The following is a 15,596-nucleotide window of genomic DNA, read 5'->3' on the forward strand; positions in this document are numbered from 1 at the left end:
GACTCCCAACCTTTCCTGAGATTCGTTTTCGGAAAGGTTGTCTACCAATTCCAAGCCCTGTGTTTTGGCCTAAGCACAGCTCCTATGGTCTTTACTCATCTGATGAGGAATATAGCAAAATTCCTACACTTATCGGACATCAGAGCCTCCCTCTACTTGGACGACTGGCTGTTGAGAGCCTCCACGAGTCGTCGCTGTCTGGAGAATCTCAATTGGACTTTAGACTTAATCAGAGAACTGGGTCTATTAGTCAACATAGAAAAGTCTCAACTCATTCCCTCCCAATCCATTGTGTACCTGGGAATGGAGATTCGGAGTCAGGATTTTCGGGCTTTTCCTTCGGCCCCCAGGATAAGCCAAGCCCTAGAGTGCATCATGAGCATGCTGAAGAGGAGCAGTTGCTCGGTGAGACAGTGGATGAGTCTCACAGGGACCCTTTCATCACTGGCCCTGTTCGTCGAGCTAGGGAGACTCCACCTCCGCCCTCTTCAATTCCATCTTGCAGCTCATTGGGACAAGGGTTCGACTCTCGAAGCAGTCTCTATCCCAATCACCCAAGAGATGAAGACCACTCTCCTGTGGTGGAAGCACAACCTCCTTCTCAGAGAGGGTCTATCGTTGGCTATTCAGACCCCCAATCTTCATCTCTTCTCAGATGCATCGGACTCGGGCTGGGGTGCGACCTTGAACGGACGGGAATGCTCGGGAACGTGGAACAAAGAACAGGGATTACTCCACATCAACTGCAAGGAGCTACTAGCAGTTCATTTAGCCCTGTTGAACTTCAAGTCCCTCCTGCTAGGCAAAGTGGTGGAGGTGAACTCAGACAATACCACAGCCTTGGCTTACATCTCCAAGCAAGGAGGGACCCATTCGAGGAGCCTATACGAGATCGCAAGGGACCTCCTCATTTGGTCAAGAGGTCTAAACCTCACTCTGGTCACGAGGTTCATTCAGGGCGATATGAACGTCTCAGCAGATCGCCTAAGCAGAAGGAATCAGGTCATTCCCACGGAATGGACCCTCCACAAGAGTGTGTGCAACAGACTTTGGACCTTGTGGGGTCAGCCTACCATAGATCTGTTTGCCACCTCCATAACCAAGAGACTTCCGCTGTACTGTTCCCCTGTTCCAGACCCTGCAGCAGTTCATGTGGATGCTTTTCTACTGAACTGGTCCCATCTCGACCTGTACGCATTCCCACCGTTCAAGATAATAAACAAAGTTCTGCAGAAATTCCTCTCGCACGAAGGGACACGGCTGACGCTGGTTGCTCCCCTTTGGCCTGCAAGAGAATGGTTCACAGAGGTACTTCAATGGCTAGTCGACATCCCCAGGACTCTACCTCTAAGAGTGGACCTTCTACGTCAACCTCACGTAGACAGGTTGCACCCAAACCTCCACGCTCTTCGGCTGACTGCCTTCAGACTGTCGAAAGATTCGCTAGAGCTAGAGGCTTTTCGAAGGAGGCAGCCAGTGCGATTGCCAGAGCGAGAAGGGTTTCCACTCGTAGAGTCTACCAGTCTAAGTGGGAGGTCTTCCGAAGCTGGTGTAGAGCCAATTCAATATCCTCTACCAATACCTCTGTGACCCAAATAGCTGACTTCCTTCTACATCTTAGGAATGAGAGATCCCTTTCAGCCCCTACGATTAAAGGATATAGGAGTATGTTGGCTTCAGTTCTCCGCCACAGAGGTTTGGACCTTTCTTCCAACAAGGACCTTCAAGACATTCTTAAGTCTTTTGAGACGTCTAAAGAGCGTCGTCTATCCACTCCAGGCTGGAACCTAGACGTAGTCTTAAGGTTCCTTATGTCTCCTAGGTTCGAACCTCTCCAGTCAGCTTCCCTCAAGGACCTTACCCTCAAGACTCTCTTTCTCGTCTGCCTTGCAACAGCTAAGAGAGTCAGTGAGGTTCATGCCTTCAGCAAGAACATTGGTTTCACGACCGAATCTGCAACATGTTCTTTTCAGCTTGGATTCCTAGCAAAGAACGAACTTCCTTCACGTCCTTGGCCTAGATCGTTTGAAATACCTAGCCTCTCCAACATGGTAGGTAACGAACTAGAGAGAGTTCTTTGCCCTGTCAGAGCTCTCAAATTTTATCTTAAGAGGTCTAAACCTCTTCGAGGACAGTCAGAAGCCTTATGGTGTGCCATCAAGAAACCTTCGAGGCCCATGTCCAAGAATGGGGTTTCATATTATATAAGGCTTCTGATTAGAGAAGCCCACTCTCACTTAAAGGAGGAAGACCTTGCATTGCTGAAGGTAAGGACCCACGAAGTAAGAGCCGTAGCTACTTCGATGGCCTTTAATAAAAACCGTTCTCTGCAGAGCATAATGGATGCAACCTATTGGAGGAGCAAGTCAGTGTTTGCATCATTTTATCTGAAAGATGTCCAGTCTCTTTACGAGAACTGCTACACCCTGGGACCATTCGTAGCAGCGAGTGCAGTAGTAGGTGAGGGCTCAGCCACTACATTCCCTTAATCCCATAACCTTTTTTAACCTTTCTCTTGAATGCTTTTATTGTTGTTTTTATGGTTGTTACGGTAGGCTAAGAAGCCTTCCGCATCCTTTTGATTTGGCGGGTGGTCTATTCATTCTTGAGAAGCGCCTGGGTTAGAGGTTTTGTAGAGGTCCTTTAGTAGGGGTTGCAACCCCATATACTTTGGCACCTTTGGGTTGATTCAGCTTCCAAGAGGAACGCTGCGCTCAGTAAGGAAGACGAACTTAAAAAAGAGGCAGAGTAACGGTTCAATTCGACTTCCTTACCAGGTACTTATTATTTCATTGTTATTTGAGATAACTGTTATATGAAATATGGGATACTTAGCTATCCTTTAATCTTGTACACTGGTTTTCACCCACCCCCCTGGGTGTGAATCAGCTACATGATTATCGGGTAAGTTTAATATTGAAAAATGTTATTTTTATTAGTAAAATAAATTTTTGAATATACTTACCCGATAATCATGATTTAATCGACCCTCCCTTCCTCCCCAGAGAGAACCAGTGGACCGAGGAATAATTGAGGAGGTGTCAACAAGAAGTACTTGAGTACCTGGCCACAGGTGGCGCTGGTAAGTACACCCCCTTCTAGTATTGTGATAGCTGGCGTATCCCTCCATAGAATTCTGTCGGGCAACGGAGTTGACAGCTACATGATTATCGGGTAAGTATATTCAAAAATTTATTTTACTAATAAAAATAACATGTTAGTTGATGTCCATTTTCAATCAATGCGTGAGGAACTGGCTGCTGATATTTAAAGGCTCCCTTTTGACTACTCCTATCCTTAATTGTCTAGCCTATAGTGGCAGAGGAATTAAAAAAGTATTTATTATGATGGTATATCTTAATTGGAGGGAATTTAAAAATGGTCTTAGACTAGCACATATGGTACAGCTTATGGATTTTCCTTATATTTACCCTTGCACCGCTAGTTGGCTACTTAGCTCAACCCATGAAGCCATGACCGGTAAGATTATTGGGGTGTGTGTACGATAGCGGCCACCTGTATGTACAGTATTAGGATGCAGTGTAAGGATGGTCGCCGGGGGTTCCTTACCCCCCTTCCGTTAGGTAAGTAGGTAAGGACACGGCTTGTAGGTTAGGTTAGGGGGGAAAGTTTAGATTAGTAAATGTCCATTTTTAATCAATGCGTGAGGAACTGCCCACTGATATTCAAAGTCTCCAATTATATTTACGGACGGGGAAACATTTCGAACAGAAAATATTTTTTCTCCAATAGTAAATGTGATTTAACCTTCATTTCAGTCGCAAACAAACAGAACAACCAGTTCGACTGCTTCGTTCCCCACTACACATTAATAAAACTGGTAATTAAAATGAAGTCAAATCACATTACTGTATTTACTACAGGAAAACATTTTCTGTTTAAAGTTATGGTATTTTTTTTACAAGACCATGCTCCCCATTTATTCATAAATTAGGCCCTATGCAGTCCTGCAACTTTTTTTTACAAGACCATGCTCTCCATTTACTCATAAATTAGGACCTATGCAGTCCTGCAACTCTCCTCTTCAGGTTCAGGTTCTGGGGCGAGGCATAGCTTTTGCAACGGCGCCTCCAAAGTTTATCATCTTGTACTGTTTTGTCTTTTCCTTCTCTTCTTATACAGTAATTAGAGACTTTAAATGCTGGGAAAGCAAAAAAATGGCAAGATATGTTGAGCAAGGGAAGAAGAGTTATAAGAAATTATATTGGTTCCTCAATAAACAACCTGGAGCTGACCTCGTCAACATAGGCAACCAAACAAAAGTTTGTGATGCCAGTGTACATTTGATATACACTATATTCGGGGTGTATGTATGATAGCGGCCACCTGCATGTATGATCACGGCTAACTTAGAATACGCCAGTGTAAGGGGGGTCGTAAGCCCCCCCCCCCCCCCCTGTTAGGTAAGTAGGTAAGGACAGGGCTTGTAGGTTAGGTTATGGGGGAAAGTTGAGCTTAGTTGAAAGGAATTTGTTGGGACAGGCGGTATCTTTCTTATTGTCAAATAATTTTTTTTTTTATGGGAAACTGTTCTTTATTATGGTCTGATTTATCATAAAATTAATTTTTTTTTATCAGTTTACATAATATTATGATTTACCTTTACCACAGCAATATTTTCCAAGTCCAGCCTGGTGTGCACACGATTCACAGGTAGCATCTGCGGAGTTTTCAAATATCCTAATAGATAGACCCCATGTCCTCCCAGGTCATGAAGTGTTAATTTTTACTATTACTGATGTCCCATTGATAGTTACATTTATAGTTATGGACATCACAACATTTTGACCAGAATGAATCGATTTTCCTGTAGCAAATAATGTGCTTTCACTGATTTTGATCTCCATTTCAGGTAGAATGAAATTTGTTGGGACAGGCAATGTCTTTCTTATTGTCAAATTGTTTTTCTTTATGGGAAAATGTTCTTTACTATAATCTGATTTACCATAATATGAAGTTATTTTATCATTTTACATAATAGGATTTACCTTTATCACGGCAATATTTTCTAAGTTCGGCTTGGTCCGCATACATGTCATGGGTAGCTCTTGCTTACTTTAAAAATTTCCCGATAGATAGAGCCAATGTTGTCCCAGGTTTTCACTATTAATGCTGTCCCATCCATATGCATCCTTACCTCTTGGTTAAGTTTGTAGTTGCTTGGGACACGTCCAGTAAAGTTGCATTTAATACTGCTGTAATAATTATCTTGAAGATTAAGTGAGTGTCAATCAGCCCACCCAAAATAACTTTATTTTCTGTGTGCTTGTTAGCCGCATGATTTCAAAATTTTTAACTCCTCCTCCCCCACAACCCAAGATTGGCCTTTCCAACACTAACCTCCGTGATGGACACACGCATGTCCTATTATTTTTCTTTGAGTAGATGTAGTTGAATTTATTACTGCTATCGATCACCTTGATGCTTTGAGGATGATCGTATATAATTGGAGGTGCTGGAACCGCAATTGTCGTAAAAAAAAATTCACTAATAGGTAATCCTGAGTAACATTTTTATCATTATTGTAGTTAAGATATAATCTAGAGTGCTGCTCATTGCTTTTATTGTGTAGAAGAGAGATTTATTCTTGATTCACTTTAATTTTTATTTTGTTTTAGTTTGTGACCTGGGAAGGGGGTCAGGGGCTTGCCCCCAGTTAGGGGTTGTGACCTGGGACATATTAGGTTAGGTTAGGTAGGTTTGTGAGGTTTTGTGGTTCTTACAAATCTCGCTAGGGGTTGTGACCTGGGAAGGGGGGCCGAAGGCTTCCCCTCGTATAGGTTCGGTAGGTTTTTTAGGCTTGTGATTTTTTACAAATCTGGCTAGGGTTTGTGACCTGGGAACTATTAGGTTAGGTTAGGTGTGTTTGTTAGGTTCTGTGGGTTTTTACAAATCTGGCTAGGGGTTATGACCTGGGAACTATTAGGTTAGGTTAGGTGGGTTTATTAGGTTAGGTGGCTTTTTACAAATCTGGCTAGGGGTTGTGACCTGGGAAGGGGGTCTGGGTGCTTGCTCCCTGCTAGGGTTTGTAACCTGGGAACGACTAGGTTAAGTTAGGTAGGTTTGTTAGGTTCTGTGGCCGTTTACAAATCTGGCTAGGGGTTGTGACCGGGGAAGGGGGTCTGGGCCTTGCTCCCAGCTATGGGTTGTGACCTGGGAACTACTAGATTAGGTTAGGTGGATTTGTTAGGTTCTGTGGCCATTTACAGAGCAAAAAAGTGTTAATCACGTTTTGTTCTGTTTAAACACACCCAAAGTCCCAGTTTCCCATCTATGTCCGTCGAGTGTTTCTAGCATGTAGAACGTTGGGATAAACAAGTGAAATTTCAGTTATTTGATATTGTATGAAATACCAAGCACAAAACTTGGGTTTTCTCTGTGTTCCAACATATTTCTTGTAGGCTCTTCTCGCACGTTTCCGACATTCATGCGCTCAGTGGTCCTAGTATATAAAGTATTTGGTACCAACCTATTCAATAAAAGGAGTCCCCGGATAAAGCCAAAAAGCCAGATTGGCAGGGACGTCCACCCTCCTAATGGGTGAGTCACACCTAAGAGATAATGTACTTTAGGTTTGCATTCCAGTTACGCAACAAATGACAAATTTAGAGATTTTTGTATTTTTCCTAACAATACCAACTTTTAGCTATTTATTCAAACTTACCCACCAACCCCATCCCCCTTGAAGACCTACCCCCAAGCAAAGTGAACCCAATCACAGGTGTGTGTGTGGGAGGGGTAGCAAGCTAACTAGCAGGATAGGTAGTTAACCCTCGCTAAATTTTAATGGCTCGTCTTTTTAGCTTCACCGAAAGTAAAACCCCTAATAGATAACTAAATGTTTGCATCGTTAGGAAAAATACAAATTAGCTCCGAATTTGTCCTGTTCCAGCTGTGCTTGAATCAGTCTTCTAATTAACGACTGAGGATTTTATTGTTAGGAAAAATACAAGTTACATTTAAAATTCAATATTTTTTTTATTACAGTAGAATAATCATTACATGACTTTGCAGGCAAAACATGATTACGAACATGCAAGATATTGATAAGTTACGCTCTGCAGTACAGGATGTTCTCGTGCCACTTGAAGTGTTTGAGTAAGTATGGCATTGTTTTTTTATAGTCATACAGATCTTGTCACATTTTTGTACTTAGTTGTTTGTTTCCTAAGATCTTTAGTGATTTTTTTCCCAGTAGCTCATATTTGTAATGTTTTAATGTCATGAAAGGTATGTGGTGCTCTACAACTTTTAGTGTATATCGAGAAAGTTAATCTTGAATTAAATTTATCTCTAGAGCACATAAATTTTATTATTATACTGTAGAGTATATTGTTTGTTCCTATGGGACATTCAAACCATCATCCTTTGATAAGGAGATTGTTTCACCACCAGCTGGAGACGGTCATTAGAGGTGTTTAACAAGTTACTAAATAGCTCGTGAAGGGTGCAGATGAGTGAGTCTGTCCCCTCCCCCCCCCCACCAATCTGAAGGTCCACTTTTGTTTCAGTCGTTAAGTTGTACAAATATACTGTCAGCTCCTAAACAACTTTTAATTTTCTTATTCTTATTTGCTGGAAGTGAATGCAAGTTGAAGTTAAACAAGAGTTTAGTACTTGCCTGGGGAAGGGTGAACATTGCAGCTAGTTTGTGAGTAAACTGGCTGTAGATCCACACTCCCTCTGTGCATCTTGTACGGGCATGATTGTTCGTACAGTAATTATCCCCATGCGTAAAGTGCAGGTCGTTGCCTCCTGTGCAGTGGCAGGCGTACGCCCTCAATGGAAAGAAGTGAGCTATGCTTACTTCGCTTGTGTCTGTCTTGGCATTGCCCAAGAAGACAGCGAAGAATTCCTTTGCTGTTTGGCATCCTCAGTGGATGTGTGTGCTGCCACCGGCCCTGTGCATACAGTACGTCCTTGCTTGGTCCTCATTGAGTATGCGTCTGGAGTCAGGAGCTTGGATCTGCATCATCGGGTTTATCACGTTTTGGTGATGTATTGAATATCCCTAGTGTTTGCCACACCCCTTTAGAAGCTGGAAACTCTTTACCCATCTCTGTCTATTGGCAAAGATGTACTGACTCAAAAATGAAAGCAAAGAGCTACTGTCAGGAGATCACACTTTATTTAACTATGGTTATATTTTCTAATGGCAATTACTCTTTTGTGCTTTATTGTGAGCAGCTGGTGGAACACATTTCCTCCTCTTCCTTATACCAAAGAAAAGAATATTCTGTAGGCATGACTTAGTTGAACACCTTCCCCTAACCCACTTAGGCAATATGTCTTTAGAGCTTCTAGTATAATCCCAGTTACACTTGACTAAAAACCATTTGTCTATTTTTCCGTGCCATAGAAAGGTATAACTCGATCACCTTTGAAGAATCCAGGCAAATATTGATGGTCAATGGAGGGATACTATAAAGGCCTACTTTTGAAGAGGACATTGTCTTTACCATTCTAGATTTATCCTTAAATCAGCTGAGGAAGTGACATAGGAGAGATTCAATCCTAATCTTAGGAGTTGGTTACTGCTACCATTAATATATTTGCAATCGTCAGGAGAGCCTTTTTTACTTTATCTGTGTTAAAAATCATTTGGAGTTGTTCTTACGCAACTTACAAACCATCATGCTATAATTAGGTAGATTGAATCAACGCATTTTTTGGGACTGTGTGCAGCTCCTCAGGTGTTCTCTTGGGTGTTCACCTTAGTAGCCACTCACAAGGGATACGTTCGCTGATGAAGCTCGATGATTGGTTGATCTTAGCCTCCTCAGAAAGGCAGTCGCTAGTAGATTGAGAATCTGTTACTCACATTTTGCCTGTCTGGGGATTGTGGTAAACTGGGAGAAGTCGAATCGCATGCTTAAGCAGAGGTTGAAATACTTGGACATGCTGATAGACAGGACAGCAGTGAGAGAGTTTTCATCAGACGATCGCATCACCAGGCTCAAGGACAATGCACAACTGTTCCTGTCCATGACAAATGCCAGCTCGGTGCTGGCTGAGTCTTCTTAGCCACCTTTCCTTGTAGGAGAAGCTCGTTTCTCACAGGCGTCTTCACTAGAGATCCAGTCTGTGGTGTATGAAAGATCACAGGTCAACCTACAGAGATCCCCCTTTCTGGCATGACGAGGAGAACCTCACCAGAGGAGTCCCACTTGACTCCGCCTTTGAACATGCAACTGTTCTCAGATGTGTTGAAGAAGTGGTAGGGAGCACATCTGGACGACTTGGTTGTCTCTGGTATCTGGTCTCAAAAAAGATTCATCTGCATATCAACGTTCTCGAAATGCAAGCAGCCTCTCTAGTGCTGCAAGCATACCAAGAACATTTGGGGACGCACTCAGTAGTGTTGATGAGCAACGACACCATCACAGAAGTATTCCCAACAGCTGATGCACATCTGGGCACCGTTCCACACCGTAGAGCTGTTGGCCTGGTACATTCCAGGCAAGAGGAATGTACTAGCAGACACACCCAACAACCAGGAACAGGTTGTAGGGTTGGAGTGGTCCTTTTATCTTTGTGTAGCTGAGAGGCTTCTTACCCTGTACCATTCACCGGTGATCAACCTATTGCTGTTCGGCAAAACAGGAAGCTCCCCATGTTCTGTTCCACCTTCCAGGACCCATGGGATTACCTGAATACGCACACCTTCACTCCATTCAGCTCTTCCTGTTGATTACCCCATGACTTAGGATGATCCTGCTGGCTCCCAGATGGCTCCATGCTGAATGGTATCCCAATCCGCTAACTCTTCTAGTCGAAGTCCCAAGAAAACTACCCCAGTGGTCCACACTCATTTTTCAATCGCATATTTAAATTTACCAACAGTGCTTTAAGTCGTTGGATCTTCACAGTTGGAGGATATCCAGCATCTCCTCTGAGTGAAAGGCTTTATGCGAGGTACTGCACTGGAGATAATTGAATACCTGTGATGGTTCTCTGCAGCTATCTTTCATGGGGAATTGGCCATTTTCTGCTATTGGTGTCGTAGAAGGGGTATATCTCTGGTCGGAGAAACAATACCGTAAATCACAGATTTCCTCATCTTTCTTCGCTGAGAGTAGCTCCACACAGTCATGGCTGTCAAAGGCTACCACTCAGCCTTGAGCATGCTCTATCGACTGAGGGGTATAGACTTTTCCGCTTCTTGGGAGTTGTCTATACTCATGCAGAGCTTCGAACAGTCTTGCTCATCCCAGGCCCTCAGGTTCCCAGATTTGGACGCTATCTTTGTTCTCAAAGCCCTTACACATACCTTGTATGACCCTTTGTGGAGGTCATCAGACAGAGATCTAACTCAAACTGCCTTTTTGCTAGCTTTAGGATGAGTGAAGAGAGTAGGCGAGTTGCATTAACTGTCTTATTTAGTCCCCCACACAAGGGTGGGAGGAGTTCAGATTTGTGCCAGACTTCATGGTCAAAAGGCAAAACCCAGCTGTGCTTGACTCTAGGTTCAAGGCCTCCATTCCCTCTCCTCGTGAAGTGTCAGGTGGTGATCAGGAGGAAATGCTCTATTGTCCTATGAGGGCTCTGTGGTGCTATCTGAAAAGGAACGAACACCTCAAGCCGGAGTGTCAACGACTTTTTGTTAGCACTGACAGGACCAAGAAAGTAGAGTCAAGAACACAGATCGTAAAGTGTACACATCAACCGATCGGGTTGAGGTACCAATACTCTTAGTGCGCCAGTTGATGAAGGCCAGAGCCTGAAAGAGACAAACTGCCTTCAAAGCCATCTAATTACAAGTCCCTTGATATTTTTGTGCTTGGTGCTGTGGTGGCTGCTCAAATATTTGTGTAACCAGCCCAACACCCATATGGGACAAGAAACATCTCATCAGTGGTAACGAGTAGATGTAAGTCTGAAGTGAATGGGGGAAATAACTGGCTCTTTTTCATTTTATTGTCCACCCTCTCGGGGACAATGCTGTCGAATCAGACGTGATGCTGGTAAGTTACACTTTGGAGTTCCATTTTTTATTTCTAATTTCTAAAATAAGTTATCTCCCCAACCTTCAGTAAACAAGGGAGAAGAAGGTTGAATTTATACCAACCAAGTGATCATCTAAATTGATATCCTCTTCAGGGGAAGGGTTTCTTTATTTGATCAGGTATATGCGTCCATGTACAGGCCAGGCCCTATCGGTCTTTTCATCCTTATGGAAGACATTTGGGGAATTGCTTGAGTCACTGCTTTGCTCCCATACAGGATCAAGCGTGAACACTGCCAGGGAAGAAGAGCAATCCAGTTTGGTTCTAAGAGGCCTTCCAACCCACCAAGCAGTGAATCTCCCTAATTCAAAGGACGATGGTTTATATTTTTCCTGCCTATACAAACCTGAGTTCATTAATCTAACTTCCCATCTCAACTGCCCCCTCCTATTTGTCAGCCAACAGGTCAGAAGTGAACTACTCCAGCTGGGGAAGGGGTGGGGCTTATTGACTGTACCATCCACCACCTTTTTAACCACTCCTTAACAGTTCCAACTGATGGATTATCATTATAATTATTTACATGTATATATGATTATCATTGTTATATATAGCTTTATTGCTAATACACATTTAGCATATATGTTGTGTTAGGAATACATGTATGCAAGTATTCTTGTTTATTGGAGCATAGGGAATACTATGTAGCATTTATATCATCTCATGTGGCATGCATTTCATATTTTATTTATCTGGTATTATTGCAACCAGTCTTTCCCATAGCCCGCCACTGTTCACAGCTCCTCCAGTGTATTACGTTTATTTTGATTATTTTCACACATTACAGTGTATGGCTTAAGAACTTACGCAAATGTTTCTGTGAAAACCTTATTTACTTTGTATCTAATGATAACTAAGACCAATGACTGTCTCCAGCTCACGTTGAATTAATTATTATTATTATTATTGTTATTTTTTGTTATTGTTATTGTCATTATTATTATTGTCATTAATAATGACAATAATAATAATGACTAAGCAGCAACCCTAGTTGGTAAAACAGGATGCTATAAGCCACGGGCTCCAACAAACAAAATAGCCCAATATGGAAAGGAAATAAGGAAACAGATTGTATAGTGTGCCTGAGTGTACCCTCAAGCAAGAGAACTCTAACCCAAGACAGTGGACGTCTATGCTACAAAGGTTATTGCACTACCCAAGACTAGAGAACGATGGTTTAATTTTGGAGTACCCTACTCCGAGAAGAGCTGCTAACCATAGCTGAAGAGTCTCTTCTACCCCTTACCAAGTGGAAAGTAGCCATTGAACAATTACAGTGCAGTAGTTAACCCCTTGAGTGGAGAAGAAGTTTTTGGTTATCTTAGTGTTGTCAGGTGTACGAGAAAAGAGGAGAATGTGTAAGGATTACAGTATTCAGTGTAGGAATTGATTAGACAAAGAAAAGATGAGCCTCATCCAGAAAGGGATCCAATTTAGTACTATCTTACAACTTACTTTAAAAGTCTTGATTTGATTTAAATTTTGTTTCCTTTTCTTTCTAGAGGTTTTAAAAAATTGTTGTTTGAGGAGTGACTCTCTCTTGAAGGAATATAGGATAAAGCAGTTTCTCTTCAACTAAAGAGCTCTCAATTAATTTAGTTAGTTTATGAAAAATAAAAAAGCTTCAGAAGGAAATGATTACTTCAATCGCCTAACATATCACCAAAAAAATAGTGCTAGAAATACAATGTCTTGAAATCTGGGGAACGACTTCAGCTGTTACAGGCTGTGATGACAAAAGGTTCAGCTGTGTTGACCCTAACCGTCAGTAATTTACCTTTGCTGTCAACCATCACTTTCTTATTTACTGGGGTTCAATTCCCGCTCAAACTCTTTAGTTCCTTTGGTCGCTGCAACCTCACCATTCTTTTGAGCTAAGAATGGAGGTTTTTTGGGAGCCTATAAGTCTATAAACTAGGATAAAGCAGTATCTCTTCAACTGAAGATCTCATTGAATTTAGTTTGATGATGTAAAATTGACAGTGCTGTAAATAAATAAGATCTTATTTTTATGTAAGCTTAAACCTTTTACCCTCAAAGGACGTACTGGTACGTTTCACAAAAGCCATCCCTTTACCCCCATGGACGTACCGGCACGTCCTTGCAAAAAAATGCTATAAAAATTTTCCATATTTTTGATAATTTTTTTTAGAAAATTCAGGCATTTTCCAAGAGAATGAGACCAACCCGACCTCTCTATGACAAAAATTAAGGCTGTTGGAGCAATTTAAAAAAAAATATACTGCAAAATGTGCTGGGAAAAAATAACCCCCTGGGGGTTAAGGGTTGGAAATTTCCAAATAGCCTGGGGGTAAAAGGGTTAATGTTATTTTAGTGAAAATTCAAAACTGCTGCATTATTATCACATTTGCTTTAGGGGAAGAATAATTTTTGTTCAAGATTTGTAATTCAGTCCTTTGGTTTCAGGTACATAGATGGAGGTCGCAATCCTCAGCTATACACAAAAGATTGCATGGAGAAAGCTCTCGCTAAGAATGAGCAGGTACTGTATGGTTTCATTCATATATTAACCCACATTGACTTTCTTACTTCACCAGGCATTTTCTTAAACTTGTTACATGATATGTGATGACATCAGTTATGATCAATTAGTTGCAATGGCACGTACAGTTTGGATCATTAATTGCCATACACGTCATGCCACGCTAAGAAGGTAACTGGTATAACTGCACGTGTATTTTTCGGTACCGTACAGTATGTCTGTGGTGTTTAACGACATGTTTGCTTATTGACAGGATGGTACTGTAATCCTTTTTGTCTACGGTAGTACAGAATAATATTGTGGTATTTGATAAATTTTCTTTTTGCTAGTACATTACTAACATTTACCTGCTACAGTGTGAACTTATCAAATCTCTTTTGTTTGCTGTTGAGCAAAGCGAAAAATCTATTTTTGGGCTCAGCCATGTCGTCCTGATGGAAGGTTCCTTTAGGCAGCTTTCTAAGGGACATTTGGCTACAGTGATACTCCCAGAGAATTAACCACAGGTCTCCAGAATTCTAACTCCTGGCGCGAGTATCCTTAATAAAATTCTTAAGGATATCGCATAATATCAGGGGACGTATTTCTTGATAGGACACATGGCAATCTTCACCCCAAACAGAGTTTTCGCTTTAAGGAGGAAGAGTGGCGAAATTGAAGGGGAGCCATCATCAAGGTTACCCGCTGGATCCCCTTTCCCGTACTACTACGGCATAACTCGTTCCTTTTGTAGTAGCGAATTAAGCACGGTGTATCTCCCTCTTGCTCTCGGTTTTGTTACGATTTCAAGGATTATTACCATGCGTTCTCCAGCATCTTCATCCTCTGGAAAGTTGAGTATTTAATCTTTCCTGTGTATAATTTTAGCTCCCTTCTCACTGTTGAATTAATATAATTTAGATGTGTTTAGCGGAGCACAGCCATCACTGGAGGCGGCCATTTTGGATGCTGTCATACGCCATCAATGCTTTATTTAGTTAGTAGTACGATGTCCCCGGTATTTAGCTTTAATAAATTATAGCTATTTAGGCAAATTATACTAGTGAAGATTAGATTATGCATGTAATATTTCCTCTTCTGTGAAACTTTTCGATCGTATACGATAGGGTCTCGGTGACGTAGCGCAGCCGAGATCCCGACTCGAGTTAGGCTAGCCTAATGTGTTTTAGTATACTTTAGTAACGTTATCCCCGTTTATCCTCTTGTATCGTTTTATCAATTCAGTCGGAGATAGCATATCTCCTAGAATTACTAACATAATTCAATACTCGTCTCTTTTAGAGATTTAAGGATAAACCCTTCCTTCCCTTTGAGTGCCGCCATTAGGTGACAACCCTATCTTGGTCTTGCCATAGAGTAGTGTACTCCGGCTTGACCGGGATAGTGTTTCTGTCTTCCCTCATGGCCAGTGGGTATCACGGCTTTGAATTACAACAGTAACTCAGAGTATTCAGTCATGTTGTCGGCAACTCTACTGACGGGTGATTAGTCATTCCCCTGTCGGTTTACTGTTGCAGGTATAGGAAGCCCGGCTTCCTTAGTCCACAACCGAAAGTGGTAGTACAGTTGCTGCCATCTTCTCCCATGTGGTTTAGAAGACATGTCTTATATCCGGCAAGGTCTTAGGATGTGGAATCGTTATTCCTCTGCTGCCCAAGACGGCGCCGGCATAGGAAACTATGTTTCTGTGTTTGTTGCCGACAGTAGGAGGCCTTCTTTCGATGCAAAATATAAGACCCTTTCCCTTCCCCTTCTGTCCTTTAGTGATGGCCTAGCTGTCACAACATTTATGGCCGATATTCTACAATTTCCCCGCTTGCCGGGCAGATTGCGATGCCGGCCGGGCTCCTACAAAGGCGGTTAGGTTGCCACTTCGACCTTCCCCCTAACGGAAGCAAGGCTCCGGGAAAGGTTGTGCCTGCCATGATGGCTGCCAGTGGGAGACCCCAATAACTTTGAGTATTCTTCAGTCCTCTCTTGGACTGCCATCCACAAACACTGGAACTGGTAGAGCAGCCGGCAACAGATACTGTGGCTGGATGGAAGCTAGAATTATTACATTCTCC

General features: G+C 42.2%; 1 protein-coding gene across 1 annotated transcript in view; it reads left to right on the forward strand.

Annotated features, from left to right (window-relative positions):
• The window catches only part of MED10 (mediator complex subunit 10), a 46,818-nt gene that overhangs the window by 4,044 nt on the left and 27,178 nt on the right, over nucleotides 1-15,596 (forward strand). The window contains exons 2-3 of the mRNA XM_068353562.1: nucleotides 7,036-7,119; nucleotides 13,455-13,530. Of these exons, the coding sequence (XP_068209663.1) occupies nucleotides 7,036-7,119; nucleotides 13,455-13,530 (160 nt within the window). The remainder of the gene's footprint in view (nucleotides 1-7,035; nucleotides 7,120-13,454; nucleotides 13,531-15,596) is intronic.

Source organism: Palaemon carinicauda, chromosome 2 (genome assembly GCF_036898095.1).
Source record: "Palaemon carinicauda isolate YSFRI2023 chromosome 2, ASM3689809v2, whole genome shotgun sequence".
Taxonomy (NCBI): domain Eukaryota; kingdom Metazoa; phylum Arthropoda; class Malacostraca; order Decapoda; family Palaemonidae; genus Palaemon; species Palaemon carinicauda.